The 23,420-nt window shown below is 41.9% G+C and overlaps 1 protein-coding gene across 1 annotated transcript in view; it reads left to right on the top strand.

Annotated features, from left to right (window-relative positions):
* The first annotated feature begins 261 nt into the window (after positions 1 to 261).
* LOC145413988 (protein turtle homolog B-like) overlaps positions 262 to 23,420 on the top strand; it is a 178,483-nt gene continuing 155,324 nt past the window's right edge. The window contains exons 1-2 of the mRNA XM_080283560.1: positions 262 to 268; positions 10,887 to 11,019. Of these exons, the coding sequence (XP_080139686.1) occupies positions 262 to 268; positions 10,887 to 11,019 (140 nt within the window). The remainder of the gene's footprint in view (positions 269 to 10,886; positions 11,020 to 23,420) is intronic.

Below are 23,420 nucleotides of genomic sequence, written 5' to 3'. Positions count from 1 at the left end.
GGTAGGCAGATAGGTAGGTAAGGAGGTAAGTAGGTAGGAAGGTAGGTAGCAAGGCAGGAAGAAGGTAGGTGGATTGGTAGACAGTAAGTAGAATGGTAGTTTGATACGTAGGCAGGAAGAAAGGAGGTAAGTAGGTAGGTCAGGTAGAAGGGCAGGTAGCGTGATGAAGGTAGCTTGTTAAGTAGGTGGGTAAACAGACTACTAATGGGTTATGTAAAGAACAGTCAGGCAGACCTAATTAGAGGCGGTAAAGTAGGTAAGATGGAAGGTAAGTAGTGTTAAGGTAGACTGGGAGTAGTTAATTGTAGGGGTTGGATTGGTAGATAAATAGGTTGGGTGGAAGGAGTTAATTAGATGAGTTAAATAACAGAGATTAATGGAAGACTTACACACACACACACACACACACACACACACACACACACACACACACACAAGCAAACGGACAAACTCATGAGAGAGGGGGAGGAAGAGGGTATTAGGAAGATACACAGAATGAGCGGAAATGAATGTTAATGAATGAGAGAGAGAGAGAGAGAGAGAGAGAGAGAGAGAGAGAGAGAGAGAAAAGAAAGAAAGATGTGGGGTACACGGGATGAACGGAAGTGAGAGTTGATGAATGGGGGAATCAGAAAGAGAGAGAGAGAGAGAGTTCAAATGAATTTACACAGAGAACGAGTGAGAGAGGGAGAGAAAAGTAAATGAAATAGGGAAGGAGGGAGAAAACGATGAGAAGGCAGAGGGAAAAACTGATTGTAGGAAATGAAAGGAACAGAGATGAAAGCTAGAGGAGTTAATTGGAGAGGGAGGGAGGGAGGTGAGAGGGAGAGGGAGGGAGAGGAGAGGGCATTGAGTGGGAGGATGTGACGAGAGGGGGTAGGAGAGATGGAACGAGTTAGTGGGAATGGAAGGTAAGAAAGGAGAGAGGAAGTGAAGTGGGAGACAGATGGGAGAGATAATGAAAGGAATGAAGAGAGGAGAGAGGACGTAAAGTGGGAGAATAATAGAAAGGAAGAGAGGAGGGAGGAAGCGAAGAGAGAGGGAGAGAAGTGGTAAAAATGAGAAAACATGGAAGGGGATGGGATGGATAGAGTTGAGTGAGCGGGGAAAGGGGAGGATGAGAGGGAAAGAGACTGAAATGAGTGAATGAAGGGGGAACTGAGAGAATAGAGGATTGAATTACGGTGAAGTGGAATGGTGAGGAAGATGTGTTGGAGGAAGAGGGTAAGAGGAATGAAAGAGGGAAGGATCCTACTGGGTGGAACTGCTGAGGAAAGGAGGGAAAGGGAGGAATTAGACAATGAGAGACAGGGAAGAAGGAAAGTTAGCAACGGAGGAAAAGGCTGTAGATGAAGAAAACTGAGGAGGAAATTGTGGAGAGAGAGAGAGAGAGAGAGAGAGAGAGAGAGACAGACAGACAGACAGACAGACAGACAGACAGAGGAAGAAACATGCTGTACGTACGCAGACCACACAATCCATAAAACAAACCTTTTTTTTTTTTTTTTTTTTTTTTTTTTACATACCTCTATATTATTACAACTATCTGAATAACCCAGTATAAATAGTACATACTCTCTAGATCAGTGGTTCCCAAACTTTTTCTGGTCGTTACCCACTTTTCATACATGATCCTTGTCCATGGCCCCCCTTCCCCAACCATAACCCATGACTACAGTGACTGTCTACACTACAGTCCTACACTCATCATGTCCATATAAAAATCACTCCAGCAAATCCTGGAATTTTATTGATTCCATTTGTCATTTTTTCTTTTGTTAAGTATTAATAAAGAAATGTGTATTTTGTCTTAGCTGAATCTTATATAATTTTTGAAATGGTACTAAAGGAATAATAAAATGTACATTAAAAAAATCCTTACTTAGAGTAATTAAAAATTGCATTATTGCGAAAAGCTGATTCAGCAATAAAAAAAAAATCACTGGCAGCAAAGCATTGCACAAACCTGTACTGAACCTGTGTAAGTTCTCTCCACTGACTACCTACTCGCTAAACTCCTTCGGTTCAGGTTATGGCCCCCTATATTCTGATATATGGCCCCCAAGGGGGCCATGGCCCCCGGTTTGGGAACCACTGCTCTAGATGAACTGTCCTTCAACCTCTTCATTTAGATTGTTTTTCTTTATTTCATTCTTATCCCCAGATGTTTTTCTCCATTTCATTCTTATCCCCAGACGATTTAATTCAGTTTTAGGAGACCATTTTTAACTGGATGACTTTAGATACAGCCTTTATTGAGCCTCTTGTACTACTAAGGTGCTCTCGTAAAGTTAATAAAGTAGCCATATATTTGTGAGAGCCCATTGAAGACTCAGGGTGAAGGGGTACAGAGAGTGGGATGATGCAGTGGTGACAATATAATGCCAATAGTTGACTTACGGTGACTTAACGTGCTTTCGGAATTGGTCATTAAACTTCTACTTACAACATACAGTACAGTATTCCGGGAGGTTGTTGTATTGATTGATTGAGAGAGAGAGAGAGAGAGAGAGAGAGAGAGAGAGACTGGAAATTATGAAGGTCGTAGGTAAGTAAAAATAGCAGATGGATAATGAGAGAGAGAGAGAGAGACAGACAGACAGACAGACAGAATGGAAATTATGAGGGATATATAGAAGAGAGAGAGAGAGAGAGAGAGAGAGAGAGAGAGAGAGAGAGAGAGAGCACCAGTGATATCCCTTATCTCACGCATTACCCTTCCCTTGGCCAGCTTTTTCCTCTTTTCCTTTTCCTCCTAGCCTTCCCCTTATCTCTCCAGTCCCCCCCCCTTCCCAGCACCTAGCCCTCAACCTCTCTCCCTTCACCTAGTACTCTCCTCCTCCCCTAGCACCTCTCACCTTTCTCCTTGGCCTCCTCATCTTCCACTCCTTTTATATCCCCACACCTTAGTTTTCAGTCTCTCTCTCTCTCTCTCTCTCTCTCTCTCTGTGCGTGTGTGTGTGTGTGTGTGTGTGTGTCTCGCTTTCAGTACACACACACACACACACACACACACACACACACACACACACACACACACACACACACACACACACACACACCTCAGCCACACCTCAGCTTCTCATCTTTGCTCACAGCCTCCTAATCTCCGCTAAAGTTGCTCTAATCTTTAATCTTGCTTATAATCTCTCACAATTTTTTCTTTCTCCTAGCTCGTAAGTTCTCCTCTCATCACGCCTAGCATCACTTTATCCTAGCCACCTCCCCCCCCCTCTCTCTCTCTCTCTCTCTCACTAATTGAATTCCAAACACCTCTCAGTTTCTTCCCATTCCCTTCTCGTACTACCTCCACACCTGTGACCTCATTCACTTTCCTCATAACCCCTTTCCACCTCTCACCTCAACCCTCATCCCTATCCCCTATCCCCTCCCATTTTCTCCCCCAGCCTCCGTCCATCACACATCCCTCCCTTCCAGTTCCCTCAATCCTTCCTTCATGCTCCCTAATCCCTTGCCCCGTCTCCTTATCCATCACTTTTACCTGTCCTACCTGCCTCAGTCCCCCTCATCCCCCACGCATCAACTCCTAGCACTATTAAATCTCAGCTTCTCTCTTCTCGCCCTTTTTCCCTTCCCCCCAGTCTCATTACTTCCTATCTCATTTATCACTTTTTTTCCCTACCCTCCTTCGCATCCCATTCTTCACCCCTATTCAGCCTCCTCTGTTCTTCCCCTCCTCCTCCTCTCTCTCTCTCTCTCTCTCTCTCTCTCTCTCTCTCTCTCTCTCTCTCTCTCTCTCTCTCTCTCATTTTTCCTGTTATTGCTCATTTTCCCTGTCCACTTCCATCATCAGCAACCATTAAATCCCAGCCTAACGCACCTTTCCCCGTCCGTTTTACTTTTCTCTGCCTTTTTCATTTTTTCTCTGTTCCTCGCCCTCTTTCTGTTAGTATTCCTGTCCCTGTCCTTCTTCCTTTCGTGTGTCCGCCACCTCCTTCCTTTTTTCTCCCCAACTCCCACCCATCTTCCTCTGTCCCAGTCCCCCACTCATAACCCCTATCCCCTCTCAGTCCCTCCCATCGTCAGCCTCTAACACCACTCAGATCCATCCTATCCCCTTTCCCCAGCCGCTCTCCTCTCCCTATCCCTTGCACCTTTTTCGTATCCGTCTTTCTCACTTCCCCAACCCTTCTCATTCCTTACCCTCATCAACTCCTAGTACCACTAAATCCCAGCCTTTCCCCCCCCCTTCTCCCCCCCAGCACCTCTCAGCTACACCCGCCTCACCAGCCTCCCGTGTATTACTGGCCTGACACCCAATTTCCCTCGCCCTTGATATACCTTTGATAATAAGCAAACTGGCAACTCTGTGTGCGCTTGATACCGGATATTACCCTTTTATTATTTTCAATTTTGCTGTAATAAACGCCTTTTTGATGCGGTCCACACATGCACCATTTTGGGGACTAAAATTTCGATATTGCCTCAGCGGGTAATATATCACAGTTCCCGATAATGCTAAATACGAAGGGAAAAATATTATTGGAATTGGTAAATGAAGGTAAATGGCAATAACGTAATAGGAGAAACATTTGATTGGGTGCGAGGTGTTTTGATAGACCAATCACGGGACCTCTTTCATTAACTTCCAAACATTCCCTCCCCTACCCCTCCCAACGGCCGACTCTTCGTATTTTTTTATAACATTTGGACTATATTTACCGTTGATTTCCATTCCATTTCGTCATGTTCGCTGGAAGTTAATGTGAATTTTCTGCTCATTGTCGGATTTTTTTCCTTCCCGCATGACTAGTTTCGAGACATAATTAACTGTCGAGGAGAAAAGGAAATTATTAGTGTTAATAATATATTGGTCTTGTATTATTGAGGTGTTATCTTCGCCAACCTTTAGCAAGGCAAGGCCATATAGTTTTTATCGGTGTGTGTGTGTGTGTGTGTGTGTGTGTGTGTGTGTGTGTGTGTGTTCCCAACATATCTCGAAAATTTATGGACGATTTTTCACCAAACCTTCAGGAAATAGCAACTGTGTGGATGAGCAGAAACCTATCACTTTTGGTGAGGACCGAACACCAGCCGCCATCATAGTCTTGAATATGGATTGACTTTTAGCGAAACGCGTAGACTGAATTCCGTAGATTTTTTTTTTAAAGGGTGGGAGGGGATTTTTCTTTAATCTGATATGTACTGTAGGTAAGTTGTACCTTATCCAACAACATATTTTGGCGGGCCATGAGCATTTGGCCCCAAATTGCGATTGTTTCAATAATTTTGGAAAGGATAGAAATTTTCTGTAGTATTATCGATCTCAAGATTCACTAATTTAATGTATTGAATAAGAAAAAATTATTAGAAGGGTTATGAATACAGGTTCGAGATTTAATAATTGCCAAAGAAAAAAATATGAAATTTTACTCTTTTTTTTTTTTTTCGGTTGATACTAACGATGTCCAAGAGATAAGAAATGTACAGATATTGATACTTTCTGAAGATAATATTATCTGTCGAAAGAAACTAAATTAACTGAAGTTTTATTGCATAACTTTGAAATATTAGCTGTAAAGCAAACTATAGTTTCAGTGACGTAGGTCGCTCTCTCTCTCTCTCTCTCTCTCTCTCTCTCTCTCTCTCTCTCTCTATATATATATATATATATGTGTGTGTGTGTGTGTGTGTGTATGTATAATCGACCAATAGTACTGAGGGAAAAAGAAAAGCGTTATCGATATAGCTCCGGGAAATAATAACTGCCGAAAGGAAAGGAAAAATATAGAAGGGTTACTGATACTCTTTGTTGATGTTTATTGTCTGTGTGTTTGTTGCGGGTATTTGCTGCTGTTCTGGATGTTTACTGTTGTGTGTTTACTTGGCAGAGGGTATGGGGAGGGAGGGAGAAGAAGAGGGATGGGATAGGAGGGCAGGAAAAGAGGAGTGGAGGGTGGATTAGATGAGGGGTAGATGGAAAATGGGATATAGAGGGAGGAGATATAATGGAAGGGGAAGAGTGTAGAGAGGAGGAGAGAGGGAGGGAAAGAGGACTAGGACAGGAGGGAAGGGGATAGGGAGAGGGGACTGGAGGGAATGCGAAAGGAGGAATGAAGAGGGGGAATAAGAGGGTGGTTGAAAATGGGAGAAAGTGAAGTAGGAAGAGTTGGAGGGGAAAGGATAAGGGTTGAGGAAGAGGAGAAAGGGCAAAGAGGAGGGGGAAGAAGAGTTAAGAATCGATGGAAGAGGGGTGAGGGAAGCAATGAGGAAGAGGAGAGGGGAACAGAGACAATAGGAGAGGGAAAAATGGAGGGGAAAGATGGAGAGAAGGTAGGAATGGAGAGAGAACTACCCAGGAGAAGGGAAGCATGGACAGAGGAAATATGAGTGAAGTGAGAGTAAAGGCATGAGTGGAAAGAAGACTGGTAAAGCTTGGAGAGAGAGAGGGGGGGGGAGGGGAAGAGTGATGTTGCCTATCTTGTTTCTCCCATCCTTTTTCTCCTTGTGGGTTGGGGGAAGGGAGGGGGGGGGAAATAAAGAGGTTAGTCTACAAGGTACCAAGAGAGTAGTGGAGGTCATGAGAGAGAGAGAGAGAGAGAGAGAGAGAGAGAGAGAGAGAGAGAGAGAGTGGAAGGACAGAATGGGAGGGAGGGAGAGAGAGTGGGGGGGGGTGGCAATAGTGAGAGGGAAAATGAGACGACAAGGAGGCTGTAGGACTGAGAGCAGGTGGAAAGAGTGAGAGCTGGAAGGGTGCTGTAAGATGAGAGAGAGAGAGAGAGAGAGAGAGAGAGAGAGAGAGAGGCATGTCATTGCGAGAGGAGGGTACGAAGGGAGAGACAGTAGAATGGATGTTGAGAGAGAGAGAGAGAGAGAGAGAGAGAGAGAGAGAGAGAGAGAGAGAGACCTGTAATTGCGAGAGGAGGGTACGAAGAGACAGGGATAGTAGAATGGATGTTAAAAGAGAGAGAGAGAGAGAGAGAGAGAGAGAGAGAGAGAGAGAGAGAGAGAGAGAGAGAGAGAGAGAGAGAGAGGTGAGGGGATGGGAGGAGGCCAGGTGATGCTGAACCAACACTCCTCTAATTGGTGTCCCTCTCTCCCTCTCTCATATTTCCTCTCATTCGTCTCTCTCGCTTCCACTCCTCTATCTTTCCTTTTTCCTGTTCTCTTCTGCCACTCTCTTTTTTGTTTTTCTTGTTTTCTCTTCTCTTTCCTTTTTCCTCTCCTTTCATGTTTATATCTTTCATCTTTACCTCTCCTATTCTCCCTCTTTCTTTTTTGCTTCCCCCTTTCCTGTCTATTTCTTTCCATTTCCCTCCCCTCTCCTACTTCTTGTACCTCACCCTTCCCTTCCTCTCGCGTCTATCTCCTTCCTCTCCTCTCCTGCCTCTCTCCTCTTTTCTCTCCCTTCTCTATTTCATCTTTTCTCCAGCCTCTCTCTTTCCTCCACCCCTTACATGTTTGCTGTTTTATTGTCCTCTCTCATAAGCTTAAAACAAGACAAAAGAGGGCAACAGCAATAGGCAAGCGGGTTGTACTATACTATACTCTCTCCACTTTAATTTGGCTTAACATTGCCATACATCTCTCTTGAATGCCGAGCTGTAAAGGTTATTAACATTGGAATATAATTTTAGTCGCAGAGAAGTGTTGGGGCAAGGATATAGTGCCGTAGTGTTGTCATATCATCGAGGTAGGGGAAATAAGCTGTAAAATGACGAAACTCTCCGCGAAGCTAAGATGGAAAGTATAAATTGCTGCTGTCTACGCTTTCCAAAATTATATACAGACAGCAAAGAACAAAGCTTGTATCCACCCACGAAGCCATGTAAGGGAAACTGCCACGAAAAAAGTGAGGAAGAACAAACACATTCCATTACTGAAAATCGACCTGGAAACTTTATGGGACAGGACGAAAGCAAAGCGTATACCACCGTAGTGACAGGTAAATTTGTGTGTGTGTGTGTGTGTGTGTGTGTGTGTGTGTGTGTGTGTGTGTGTGTGTGTGTGTGTGTGTGTGTGTGTGTGTTTCGCAGTGACGGACAACTTTTTAGCGACACGGAAGGAGTAGCCACTGTTATCGAGTTTTTGTTTTTTCCCTTCAGTCCGTTACCGTATTTTTCTTATTCTTGCTACTTTCAGACGCTTTTATTCAGCTTACGGGAGAATTTTCGAACTGTGAGAGTTAGATTGAGCCGTCATGAACCCCATGCATTCGAGAGACCTTTCCGTAGTCAAATATAAACGTCTGGAGGTAGCAAGCAGGAAGTAGAAAAGGCCGTCACTGGATTGAATGGGTGAACAAAATATCTCTTACCTCATGCATCTCCTGGGAAGTGATTCAGTGTGGTGCAGGTCAGGCAAAGGTCAACGTCACGGGAAAAGGTCAAAGTTCATGGCTAGGTGTTATCTAACAGATGAATGAACTGATTTGAATCATTCTTGGCGCGTACATTTTGTGTTGGGATGGGAAGAAGTGAGTCGATTTTCTTTTCTTTTTTCTTCTTTTTTTGTTCGGTATGAGATCATTGTGTTTTCTTTGCATTTTTTTGCTTTTAGTATATTTTATTTTGACTACGAAGAAGATAATTTGATCCAGCGCGAGGGAGGCCTGGCTTAGTGTAGGGGAGTTGCAGCCCTTGGTTCATCGCAAATTTCAACCCGGTGGACTGAAGGGTGAAATTGCCCTTCTGTACTCCACCATCCTCCTTTGGGCGGGATAGGGAGCGAGGTGACGGATTCTTGTATGACCGGGCCATGAAGTCTTGTGGTTATATTGGTGCCACCACGTGAAGGCATCCCTCAACGGCACCAGGGGATTAGTGGAAACCAAATGTAACCTCTCCAGTTCTCTCTCTCTCTCTCTCTCTCTCTCAAGCTAAGTAAAATCATCCGTGGGTAACAGAAATGGTAAAAATCGCGCCTACATAGTGAAGAAATTAGCCATATGACCGCGACCTTTCCTTCAGCTAAAAGAACCATTCGATGTTATCCTGACTGAAATACCACAGAGTCCACGGCGGTGAAAACGTGAATTAAGATGGATTTTTAATTCTATAAGTGCCAGAACTTCCCTCAGCAAAAAGTAAAGGAGAAAAAAAAAGAGAAGGAAATAATTCGGCTGTAGCACGAATACGGAGAGAGAGAGAGAGAGAGAGAGAGAGAGAGAGAGAGAGAGAGAGAGAGAGAGAGAGAGAGAGATTGTATTACTCTGATATCTCACACTCATTGATACCTGAAGCCCACGACCCTGTGTGCTTTAGTGTTAATTTTTTTTATGCTTATTTTTTTTATTGATTCATAATTCTCTCTCTCTCTCTCTCTCTCTCTCTCTCTCTCTCTCACACACACACACACACACACACACACACACACACACACACACACACACAATTCCTCACCGCTCCTACCATTTCCTCCCCCTTAATACCTCTCTTTACTCTTTCCTCGCCCCTTTCTCTCGTATTTCTCTCATTCCCTCCATCCATGTCCTCCCTGCCACACGAACACACACCTGCCTTCCTAATTACACACCTGCACATCCCCTCACACCTGACCCCGCATTTTAGGTCACATATCGTTGGGAAAATATGACCCTTATCTTGCTCCCTTCATGTTACATTGTTCAGTTTAATTCATGGCCTGACCTAACGTGCAGTGAAATAGCATAACATAGCAAGCATAAGTGTACAGTATATATAACATAGCGCAACATAACATAGCCTAACCTAACAAAATAATAACCTAAACATAACATAACGAAATATAACATAACATATAGAACACACACACAGCCTAACGTAACACAACATAGCCTGACCTAAGAGGATAATGTAAACAAATATAAACCTAACCTTACATAATAAAACGTAGCCTAATTAACATAACGCAACATAAATTAATCTAGTGCTTCAGGTTATATAATTATTCGCTGCTTCTCAGTTTACACCACTTAAGATTAATATCAATATTTTAATTTTGCTACATTCAGACGATTTCATTCACCCCAGGAAAGAATTTTAGTAGGAATGGGTTAAGTTAATAAAATTTCTGTTTAACCTCTCTTGTTCGAAAGGTCATCTCTTCGGTAAGTGGATTTGTCTTGTTGTAGGAAAAATTAACGAAAAAAAATGTTCATCACTAAATTGCGGAAGCTAAAACAGGCACACGCTACCACTGTCAGTGTCACACAGTATGAAAACTAACGAAGAATTTTGAACAATGCTCTTTTGATATTGATTCGTATTGGGATAACATGTTTACTTCTTCTCTGAGACGTGGATAGGATAATAACTCACTCACTGTTGGCCATTAAGCAGTATATTATGTTTTAATTATGTCATTCGTTTTGTAAAGCAACAGTCATTGTAACTGTATTGATGCGCGCGTGTGTGTGTATGTGTGTGTGTGTGTGTGTGTGTGTGTGTGTGTGTGTGTGTGTGTGTGTGTGAATTAGTGCGTAGAATTTTATGCACCATGTTGCGTTGACACACCAGCAGCCGCTCAGAGTTATCATTTTTCTGCCTTACGATCTCCAAACAATTTTGCGGAACTTAGACTAAACAGGCATCATTGATACCTGTGCTGCTTGTATTGAAGATCGTAGTTAGAGTTCCTATCCTTGTGTAGGTACCTAGCGCCACTCGCCTCAGGTTTACATCCACCCTTTGCGAAATGGAAGGTGTAATGCGTGTATGGGATAAAACTTGGGGAAGCATCTGTAGTAACGAGATGATATAATGGCCATGCATACATTACCAGGGTAGCATATAAACAACCCGCCACAGGATGAAAGGCCTAAGTTATGAAGAACATCGCGGTTTTTATAAAGTCTCATGGCGCCTGCCCTTACTTGTCCCTTTCTCTAATCAGTCAGTATTTCTCTTACCGAGCGTGACCTGACCTGACCTGACCTTCCTCCGCAGATCACCTGGTAGTGGTGCGTGTGGTGGAGGGTGGCACTGCTCTGCTTCCCTGTAACGTGATGGCGCCCAGCCCTGGAGACTACCCCATACTAGTGCTCTTCTACAATGGACACACTGGGATGCCCATATACAGGTACGGAGAGAGAGGGAGAGAGAGAGAGAGAGAGAGAGTTAAATTAAGAGAGTGAGTGGCTGGGAGGGAGCTGTTTGTGTGAGAGGTGGGTGCAGTTCTTCCCAAAATGATAGTAACATCGTAAGCATAATAGGACTTTTTCAGCGGGTAATTGGATACTCCAGGAATAATACAACAGCGAGCACTGAGAATAGAAATAAACGTTCATTGCACTTGAGAAACAGGCAGAGGTTGACCATAATGAACCAAATTTATAGCGAATGTAATATGAGCAGTGTGTTTTTTCTGCATATTAAGATGCAAGGTGATCTGTTTATTTATTCCCTATTATGACGACAATGTAGTAATTTGTTAGTAGCTCCATGGTAATACCGACTCTTCCCTTTAGACAAATGTAGTTATACTTAAAGAGGCACCATAAGAACAGGATAGGTATTGGATGGTAGGTGTGAGAGGGGGAGAGTGTAGTATAGGCAGTGTGGAAGGAAAAAATGACAAAGGGTAGACAGAGTGTATGACGTGTGTAAAAGATGCACCTGACCTGGATTTCGCGACATCCTTGACAGTCAGCACAGTGGTTCTGCCTCACGGGTATTGTCAAAGTGAAAAAGGTGGAGTAGGAATGGAGGGAGCTGGGTATTTGGAAGGCTTGAACGATGAACGAGTGTTTGTAATCCCTCTCACCGATCACTCTGTTTTTAGCCTCTACGTCTGTGTTCCTTTACCTGTATGTAGGACCTCTTGATCAAGAGTTATATCTCGTTTGTACCAAGACCTCCCTAGAGCAAGCCAAAATAAACATGCCAGCCTACTGAAGTAGTTAATGATTAAGTGGTTAGGCGTCTGTAATTAGTAGGTAAAACAGTGGCTGAAATGTACACATGTATCTAAAATTAACGTTACTTTGCATAGAATTATGACTTTACTGGTGGTGTTCAGGAGGATTGGAAGGGTTGTAATTCGCTTCATTGGTTCAGAGCCCCAGATGTGTAAGAGGATTAATGAGCACAGCTGTACGTTGATGGAAAGGGTGAGTGGAGTGGAGGATAAGGGACAGGGTATACTGGGAAGAGTTGTGGATTCTGTATGTGATGGAGAGAAATAATGGGTGTTAATGGAATTGGGGTGGAGTGTGTTAGGCAAGGGGAATGGTATACTGTCATAGTGGCATCTGTATGTAATGGGGATTGAAATCATTGTTAATGGAAATGGTGAGTGAATCGGAGTGTCTGGTAACTGACAGAGTCTAAGTAGGGGTGATGTGTCTATGTAATAGGAAAAAATAATGGGTGTTAATGGTATGGTAGTGAAGTGTGTTAGATGAAGGGAGGGATATATGTCAACGTGGCGTCTGTAGCAAATGGAGAGGTATAAGGGTGTTAATGGATATGATGAGTGAAGTGGAATATCCTTGGTAAGGGGGATGATGTATGTCGTTGTGGTGTCAGTAGATAGTGGGGAATAATAATGGGTGAATGGACGGCACGCTATCCCTTCACTACAAAGACGTTTTTCTTAATGTATTCTTGTTACCTTCAGACGGTTTCATTCAGCTTAAGGAAGACGTCTAGTTGTCAGTGAAGGGATTTGAGTTTCCTAAAACTGTTAAAGTCCTTTGGTGCCAACTCGAAGGGAATGCAAAATGACATCGTCGTACTTCAAGGGTCAGAGGAAAAAAAGTTCAGTATAGTGGAAAATTAATGTTTGGGAGTGGTTCGGGACAGTTAATGGGCTGGCTGCCAAAGCATGTGTAATTTGAGTTACACATTCGCCATAATAATGGAAACGTGAAGCGTGTTGGGTGACGGACAGGTTAATTGAAAAAGGTAAATGAATTGGGTAGATGCTGGAGACGATTGATGGGAAGATCATGTAACACATATAGTTATGCAGTTACTGGCAGATGGATATAGAGATAGATAAATACAAATGTAAATAGATGGATCCATATGTAGGTACGTAGATAGATGGATGCATATGTGATAGATAGATGGATGGATGCATATGTGATAGATAGATGGATGGATGGATAGAGAGATAAGTGTACAGTATGTATACTAATATATATACTAATATATATATATATATATATATATATATATATATATATATATATATATATAGATAAATAGATACAGAGAGAGAGAAAGTGAAAGGAGGAGGATATGAGGGTGGAAGGGGGGGGGAGAGAGCAAAAATAATTCTCCACTATTAGTGGTATATTCGGCTCCACCCATTAAATATTTCATTATTTGCCCTTGTCCGTCATAATAGGCCCGCCAGCGTGTCCATTACCATTAGCCGCACCGATAATGGGCCAGGGTCAACTACCAATAAACAGTCCGATAAATATAACAAATGAGTCACCGACATGGACGGTAACTGGGGAGGGAAAATATGTGGATTATGGGAGGAGGTGAGTCCTCTGGTGGGCGAGAGTGGAAATGAAGGATGGAGATAATAACAGGAAGAGAGAAATGTAAAAAATGGGAAGAGAGAAATGAAGACAACAAGACGAGAGAAATGAAGATAATAGGAAGAGAGAAGTGAAGAAGATAGGAAGAAAGTAAGAAGAAAGTAACGTTGGGAGAGAGCACAGGGAAGCCTAGCCGGAACTTTGACCACCGCTTGTGACTGATCATCGATATATATTATGTAAACCAAAATCGAAGCACTTTTTTCAGCTACCACGTATAATGTATGTGCCAATTTTTATCTGATCAAACATTCATTATATATTTTTAACACACACACAACTCTCATGTGTGGGGATGCTCCCCACATACACCTCTTCTCAACAAGGTGGAGTCAAAGGCTTTTCGTCTCATTAGCTCTCCTCATGTTGCTGGCTTCCTTCTACCTCTGCACTGCTGCATCTTTATCTTTTTTCTGTCGCTACTTCAATGGTCACTGCTCCGCTGAATTGTCTGTCTGTATCCTTCCACCACAGCGGCGGGCGCGTAGCACCCGTTTAGTAACAAACTCTCATCCCTTTTCTGTCCAACTCTCTAATGTAAGAGTTAACCGTTACCCCCATCCTTCATGGATGCAACGGGTCAACTCCGGAATCGTCTCCCTCTGTCTGTATTTCCTACTGCCAATAATCTCCAGTCTTTCGAACACAGTGTGTCCAGGCATCTCGAATTGAACAGATCTTGAATTTGGCCCTCTGCATACATGTTTTCGTTTTTTCTTGGAGGGAACAATTTGCGGGCTCCTCGCCATTGGTTCCTTCTTCCTTGCATTAAAAAAAAATACATACATACATACATTCATACGTACATACATACATACTGTACGTATATACAGTACAAAGACATTATACATACATACATACATACATTCATACGTACATACATAACTACTGTACATATACACAGTACAAAGAAATTAATCACAGTAGTTGCGCCTTTGGGGTCTCTAAAGAGGGGCGGAAAATGCTTGGAGAGGAGGGAGGATAAGAAGGAAAAAAATGTATGTAGAAATAAAAGGGAAAAATATAAAAAAAGAGGGAAGAGAGAAGAGAAGGGAAGGGAAGGGAAGAGAAAAAACGTAAGGAGGAAGGGAATGGTTATTGAAGAGAGTAAATAAATCGGGTAAATTGAATGGAAAAAGAGGGTAAAAGAAGAGAGGAAGGACTTGAACGTAACGAGGGAGGGAAGGAAAAAATGGTCGAATGGAGGGAAACATGGAAGAAGGATTAGAGAGAATGAGGAGAAAAGTGTTATGGTATAAAGAGGGAGAAGAGAAATACTCCATAAAACACGAAGGAGAGGTTGAAAAACCAAAGGAGCAAGTGGAAAAATATGAAGTGTACCAGTACGGAGAGAAAAGAGAGAGAGAGAGAGAGAGAGAGAGAGGAGATGGTGGTGGAGAAATACACCACCCCGACTTCCATAACTCATGTAGCTGAATAAAATCGTCCAGTGTTAGGTGGAACAGAACACTTAACTTGTCCCAACCATGAACGAGTTAATGGTACAATATTAATTATCAGACTCCTGTACCTCACTCAGGTGAAGAAAATCGTATGCCTTTACCTGGAAAAAAAGAAAACGTGATCTGGAGAATTACAAGGAGGATCTAATGCAAAAAGAAAAAGAAAAGAAGAATCACAAAGGAAGAAAGGAAGTGAGGAAAGATTGGAGAGAAATAAAGTACCAAGGAGGGAGGAAAAAGTGAAAGAACTGGAGAAATAGTAAGTTGGAAAAAGGATGAATGAACAAATAAAGAATATATATATATATATATATATATATATATATATAAATGAAGGAAGGGAGGGAAAGTTGAAAGAAGAAGTAAAATAAACGGGGAGGAAGATGGAAGGAAGATATAATTATCGAGGAAAGATTGATAATAAAGAGGGAGAGAGGCGTAATTGAGAAAAGATTGAATATAAGGAGGAAGGAAACAGTGAGAGAGCTGGAGGATAAAAGATTGAGAAAAATGGGAATGGAGAAATTAATAGAAAAAGAAAAATAGATTGGGTAAGGAAAAATGATATTGGATTGGAAGTGAAAAAAACAAGAAGGAAAAAGAACGAGGAGAAAAACAGAGAGTAGAAAAAGAAAATACGGAGGGAGAGGAAATTGAAAGAGAGAGAAAATAATGAAATAAGGAAATCATAATAGAAAAGGGAAATAGAAGAGGAAGAAGAATAACCATATCATCTTTAAACTCACTAAATCATTTCGCTTATTTCTAGCTAGGACGATTTTCCTCAGCTGAAGGGAAAATTAAGCTGTCATAGGCTTGAAATGTGTCTCCATTAACCCTTTTAATCCCATGACGTTTTTTCTTCGTGTTACCTCTAGACATTTTTTTTTTCAGCTTTTAGGGGAAACTGTTGGAATTAAAGAGACTACATATGCCCTTCAATAACCGCTTCACGACTAATTATAATAAAAAAGGGAGGATAATTGTAGTAGGTCAGTTTGCTCATGTGATAGGCAGCCCCAGTAGAAATGACGAAAATACTAGAGTAAGACAAGGATAGTAAAGAAGAAGATTCCCTCCACCCGGCCACCAAACCCTCCTTAGCCGAATAAAATCGTGAAGTAACGTCACCTAATTGAAGGGGTTGATTCATTAGTTGGCCGAATTATCCTCCCGAATAAAACCGTCTGAATATCGCCTAAGTACCATTGTGCATCCGTGGCGGGGAAAGGGTTAACAGGGGGATTAGAAAAAAGAAAAAAAAAGTGGAAGAAAAAACGAAACTGTAGAATTAGATATGCATAGAGAATGGAAGAGGAAATAATGTGGGAAAGATACAGAAAGATTATTAAGAGGGAAAATGATGATGAAAAGACAGGACAGTCGAAGAAAGAATTAGGAAAATGGAAGAATGAAGACAGGAAAATCATTTGAATAAGATTAGAGTGGTAGTGGAGAGATTAACAAGTTGTAGATGGACAGTGAAATAGGGCATTAGATAGATAGGCAGTAGAAGAGTCAGTAGATAGAAACTAGGAAGATCACTAGATAAATGGAAGGTAGATAGGATAGTGGAAAAATTGTGCGTGTGTGTGTGTGTGTGTGTGTGTGTGTGTGTGTGTGTGTGTGTGTGTGTGTGTGTGTGTGGTTGCAGTAGTAGTAGTGGTAATAGTAGTAGTAAGAAAAATCCATTGATATATCAGGACCATGTAAAGGTTAATAGATAAGGGACAGAAAGGTCATGAGAGCATTGAAAGGTTAGTAGATAAATAGACAGTAGAATGGTAGATAGTGGAAAAGTCAGTAGATAGATGGACAGTAGAAAGATAAGTAGATAGATGGGAGTAGAAAGATCAGTAGATAGATGGACAGAAGCAAGTTTAATGTATAGAGAGTAGAAAGTAAGTAGAATAAAAGTAGAATACATAAGAAACATCAGTAGTTACAAAGGTAGGGTAGATGGTTACTAGAAGAGGCAGCATTGAAACGAGAAAGGTCAATAGATAGATAGATTGATAGACATGGGGTCACTATATATTAGAACCAATAACAGGGCAAATAGATTAATGACACTGAGGTAAGGAAAAAATGATATGGTCTGAGGTAGATAGACAGATTGATAGATAGATAAATAGATTGAAAGAAAAAGATTGATGAAATGACACTAAGTAGAATAAATGGAAGAAAAAGTAGAGCGAAAATGAATTCTAGATTAATGTAATAAAGTTAGGTAGGTAGGTAGATATAGATAGAGATAGATAGGTAGATAGATAGGTTGATAGATGAAAAGACAACACAAGTACAGTAACTGGAGGAAAAAGTAAACAGAAAACTGAAGTGCAGATGGGTAGGTAGGCAGTAAGAGAGAGAGAGAGAGAGAGAGAGAGAATTACAGATAGATAGATAGATAAACATTTCAGCTTATTAGAAGGACAATAGGAAGGTCATTCAGATTAACAATGAGGTAATAAACAATAGATTGGTGATAATAACCCGCCGATGATTGTTTGTGTGTAAATAATGAGTCAGTCGCGGTTGTTTATTATGCAAATTACATACTCTGGATTGCTACAATATTGCCATTAGTGATGAAAATAATGGGCGTTTTATTAATACAATTGGCTCTTAAATTCTCATTAAGTTTAGTAATAATAGTAGGAGTAGTAGTAGTAGTAGTAGTAGTAGTAGCTGTAATTGTTGTATTTGTTGATGATGATGTTGTTGTTGGTATAGTGGTGTATTATTATTATTATTATTATTATTATTATTATTATTATTATTACTATTACTATTATGATTACTACTACTACTACTACTACTATTACTTCTGCTGCTACTACTACTACTACTACTACTACTACTATTGCTGCTGCTGCTGCTGCTGCCGCCTCCGCCGCCGCCGCTGCTGCTGCTGCCGCCTCCGCCGCCGCCGCTTCTGCCGCTGCTGCTGCTGCTGCTGCTACAAGTAGTTGTAGTAATAGTAGTAGTGTTACTGTTGTTCATAATTTAAAACATACTTCTTGGAAGGAACGGTTAGCGGGCCCCTGGCCGTTGGTGCCTTCTTTCTTGCATTAAGAAAAAATATATATAATGCTGTTTGTCGTTGTTCTTTTTTAATGTTCATTGTATAAAGCTTTTGCCATTTCATAACATTTTTCTTGTTCTGTATCAATGACCTTTACTTCCTAGTCTGTTATTACGTGGACAGGATGGGCCTTGCTGTCTTTTATGCCCGTGTTTGCCTGTCAGAGAGAGAGAGAGAGTCCATGCACTGTTTGCAGAATCGTTCAGTTCCAAACCTTGACTCCAGTTCTTCACCCAGTCGAACATAGCATTTTTCAGTACATTCTTAGTCAACTTTAATGTTTTTCTCCTCCTTGTCTCACTAACCTCAGTAATGATGATGATGGTGATGATTAGGATGAGACTGTTAATTATCGTGATGGCATAAGTCATAGTAGTAATATTAAGCATTATTATTTGTCCTGGTCCTCCTCCTGATCAACATCATCATCGCCATCATCATTATCTTCATCATCATTATCTTCATCATCATCATCATCACATTTTTTTAATCATCATAACCTGTAGTAGAGGCAGTAACAATAAAGGTCACTCCCAATATTGTCCGCCCTGGTCGATTGGCTTATTGATATCTGGAAAGGTAATCACGGGTCAGTTTTTATTTTTATTTTTTTTCACATAGATTCTGGAAAGGTAATCATGCGGCAGGTTTTTATTTATTATTATTTTTTTTAAGGAAGCGACATTTAGGAGTAACTTTTCGAATTAAACTTTGGACTCTATTTTACACTGTATCCAAACTGTTATTTATTTATTTATTTTTTATTTTGTAATTATTTATTGGCTCTGTAAAACGCGCCGCGACTTAAAAAGTGTCAACCTCTTGATTCCGTTTTTTTTCATTTTATTCCCACTGTCTCCTGACGATTTTATTCAGCTTAATAGAAACGTCCTGTAGTGAAGGGGATTATTGGAGGCAGTACCCAACCCCACCAGATCTAAGACAGTGTCCTCATCTGAATAAAATCGTCTGGAGGTGATAAGACTGATGATAGAAAATAACGTCATCGGGTGGAAGGGGTTAAAGGCCCCAGTGTAACCCTCTGGACTGCTGATGACCAACTTTGCTCTTTATTCTGGATGACGGCGGACGATTTTATTCAGGTCACGAAAACACGCCACAGAACAGAAAGACATTCTAGTAAGGTTCCTCGTGTAATCCCGTGAGATTTGCTCGCCAAAAGCGATTTTTTTGTTTGAATCATATCTTTAGGGTATTAGTAGTCAGAAAATCCTAGGTGGCAATTTTACTTTTGGCTTTTTAGTTTTTAAGGAGGCAAAATTTAAAATGGCCGCCGACGTCATCTCGTGAAAATTAAGTTTTGAACCAAAGCACCTAGAATCATGTGTAAATATATTTTTTGGGGGGTATTTCAACATGACAATTTCAAATTTGATGTCCATTTTACATTTCAACATCATTTCGATCCCAAAATCCAAGATGGCCCAAAATTGATTTTCGGCTATAATTTGGTTAAATGCACATAGCGACATCATTTAAGTAGCAGAGTTTGGGTTATTTTAAAACAGAAGAACAATTTAGAGTAACACTAGATTGCTGACCTAGTATTAATGGTCAAAATTAAAAATGGCTACCATAATAGTTACCAGAAAGTTTACATCTGTATTGTGAATCATAACAAATAACATTACAACCTAAGTTGAGCACGTCTTGTATCAAAACTTGCAAACGGAATTTGTAACTATTTAAAGTGACAAAATGAGTGTACAGTACAACTATGTACAAGATCGTAGGTGTGATATGTGTGCTGTGTAGTTTTATAGATCTTCGTCATGCATGATCCTATAGTCAGGGATGTTTCCGCAGTCCGAACATTTGCAGAGTGCAGTGCAGGACAGGCCATTCTTGTGACAAGAACAGTTTGGCTTCTCATGACATGATCCTTTGCAGCCACACTTGACAAGCTCCATCACTGCTTGTGGGGCTGGCTTGCCGAGGCACTTGACTGGCTGAAGTTTCCCATCTTCTTGTTGTTCCCATCCATTGTCCTTCGGGTGGGGAATAGTTGGTCTTGGTTCTTTGTATGACTTGTCTCGCCAGGAGATGAAGTTTGCTCTCATGATGTGCGGTTTGAGGGTGTTCTGTAGGTGAAGCTTTTCTCCTTTGAAGTTCTTGGTCCTAAAAAGCTCCCATCGCAGTTCTGCCATAGTGGTGCATGCTGATTTGCTGGAGTACACATTGCACACAAAGCGTTCCATGTGCTTCAGTACTAGTTCATCGGGTGTGATGATTGACCCAAATCTTTGCAAAGGCTCAATAATGTCATCGTTTGGTGCCAGTGCCAGAAACTTCGCAATCCACGCCTTCTTGGAAATGTTGAAGAACTTTCCATCCCAATCGGCACCTGTGAAGTTGTGTAATCCAACCAGAGCTTTTGATTTTTCTGGCCCTATTGCAGCACATCTTTCCTTGACATCAATTCTTCTGTAGAATTTCTCCCTACCAGTCAACAAAATCACAGAGCCAGGTATCGAACAAGTTGCAACAAGGTCGATCAGCAACAAGAAAACATCCGTTTCTGGTGACCACATGTAAATGTCTCTCATTGAAGTACTATGTGTAGAAGCATCCATGACATGAAGAGAGATTTGTGTGTCGGCCTCCTCGTGATTGTGAGTCGAAAGATTGTGATCAAACAAGTCATCTTTGTTGCCAAATGTTGATGTCCCATAAGCGACAACAAAGCCTCTGTCGTTCTCTGCAAAATGAGACAGCAGTCTTTTGCCAAGGTATTCTGTTAGCTGGGCCTTTGTGTCACTGTGGGAAAGCAGCATCTTCATAGTAGCATTGCGAATGCTCATTTGACCTTGTATGAAAAACTTCACAGGATGTGTAGAACCAGCTCGTTTGGCTCGTGTCTTTTCCTTCAAGGAAGCTGTGATGCATCTGTCGAATATCACTCTACCCTCTGCATATTTCTTCGTCATTCCGTAGATTCGTTTTACGAATGCATCACCTAAATCACTAATTGTCTCCATTTCAGGTGTTTTCGTCATACTCTGAACAACAGCCTGTCCGTCTATGATGATAACTCTGTCTTGGTTGACTGATTCGACGATTTCATCCTCGATGGTCTGCTCACTCAACCGCTCCAATACCTGTGGCATTTGTTCTACCTCTTGATTTGTGCTGATGGATTGATCTCCTGGTTCTGGTGGGGAAGCCTGACCATCAGATATGGCTGTGTCCTGTTGATCACCACGTGCTGGCGGGGAGTACAGCTCGATTTCCTTCATGAACGAACTCTTGTCACTAGGAATCAACAGGGTCCCATCAGTGGCAAAGAGGGATCTTGGTGTTACTGCCATCTCGTAGTTGCCAATGGTCTCTGCTAGTTTGTCGACTAGCTGCGGGCGTGACTGCTGGATAACTAAGAACCGAGCAAGTAGTTGTCGATCCTCACGCAGTTTGACAACCTTGTTCCCAACACCAATGCTGGTTTTCTTGAAACAAGTACTGAAGGTTTTCAGATTTAGTTTCTCAATCCTGTCCCAAAGTGATGCTGGGGAATCATTCGTCATTCTGGACGTCACAAACTGCTCATAGCGCTCTTGTCCAATTTTGTTCCTGTTCAGGATGTCAGATTTGGCAGCATCTGGTATGGCCATCATGGACACAAGATTCACTAATGGCATCTCATTTGAAAAAGGCGAGCCACCACAGTGCTCTTCAATTCCACGACGAATTTTCTCAGCATTGTTCGCGATACGAGGACCGACATTCCCTGTTAGTTGGTAGTGCTCATTTGCTGTGGTATCTTTCGTTGATGAGTATTGTTGTTGGAACTCTGTGACGATCCGTTTTAATTCTGGGGTCGTGAGCAGGAAGCGATTCAGAGCCTGTTCGTTTTGGGTAAGTCCTGTAATTCCACCCACAACCTTCAGCCCTCGAATTTCCTGTTCCAGCGTCTGATCAATGAAGAGGTTGGTGAATGGTGTTCCCGTCTTGTTGACACAGAAGTCGCCATCCTGTAATGCTTTCCACGTCTCTGGGCTCTGTGTCTTCAGCTCATTCATCTGAGCCAGGTGCAGAGGCATTAAGCGAGCATAGTTGTACAGATCATGTGCAAAGAAGTACTTGATCTGGTTATCAAGTGCTGCCAAGTACTCCTCCCAATCACCTTGTCTGCATGCGCGAATGATGTTTAGCAGACACTCAACCTGATCTGTGTACAACTTGAGAAAGTCACCCACTTCACTTCCGTTGTTGAACGTCATGGCAGGCTCGATGGTCTCGGAGTACTGGTCACATATTTTGTTGAATATGTTGACGGATCCTTTGTCACGACTGTGTAGGCCTTCTCGAAGTTGTTGGCACTGTTGTGTGAGAGACTCTGGGGAGCTCACACTTGTAAGTTGCTCGAATCTCAGCTTGTAGCATGCCAGTGCATTCACTATGTGATACTCCACACCACGCTTGAAGGCCTTACCGCCAAATATTTGGCGCATTGTTGTTGGTGAATAGATGCCCTTCTCTACAGCAATGCTGTCAAGTCCACTTCCTTCTATGTACTTCCCCAAGGCGTGTAGTGCTGCGAAGCATATGTGGAGCTCACCGGGTCGTAACACCCAGTTCGTGTTCCTTTGGGTAGACTGAAGTTTGATGGCTCTCTCTGTACAGGTCTAGGTCCAAGGTGATGACTGTTTTACGTTCTGGTCCCATCACTACAGCTGAAATGTTTTGTGTCAATGATAACACAGTGTACAGAGTAGCATAATCTGTGGGTGCCTGACGAAAGAGAGGAGCCACGACTTCGCTGTTTGTTTTCGAAGGCTCAACATCTTCCAGTTGCATGAGTAGGGAATTCGTTGCAGACCACGTCGGCATAACTTGTGTTTTTGAAGGTGTAAAACTGTGAGTTGTTTGTTCTGTTCGATCCTGTGGTGCTGCAGGTGCCTGGTTTTCTTCTGTATCTTCATTCGCGTCACTTGCTTGATCATCATTTTCCGCTCAGATTCATAATTTTTTCTTGGATTCATCTGAGTGTTGACACCTAAATGAGAAGCCAGCATCCACGCACGATCCATGCTGTTGTATCTCTTCAACAAACCTACACGAGCGTCAAAAACGAATGAGGGGAACTTGATTGGCTTTGGGTCAACAATAACGTCTCGATGATAGACCACTTGCTGCTTGGTTGGTGTAGCTTTCGCTGGGATTTGCATGGGCTTGTTAATAAGCTCGCCATCAACGGTATCTTTTTGATTCATGACAACAACTGTGCCATGTAGAGTGTTTTGACCATCGCAGGTTGCTTCCAAAAAATCAATATTGTCGACCGCAAAAAATACAGATTGTCCCTTCTTGACAAATTGTGGCAGACAATATCCTCCGGCTTCTGACATCCTTTCCACTA

Source organism: Coenobita brevimanus, chromosome 98 (genome assembly GCF_032717465.1).
Source record: "Coenobita brevimanus isolate Jiangsu-jjx chromosome 98, ASM3271746v2, whole genome shotgun sequence".
Classification (NCBI taxonomy): Eukaryota; Metazoa; Arthropoda; class Malacostraca; order Decapoda; family Coenobitidae; genus Coenobita; species Coenobita brevimanus.
The sequence above is the reverse complement of the archived record's forward strand: the minus strand, read 5'-3'. Positions and strand labels throughout refer to the sequence as shown.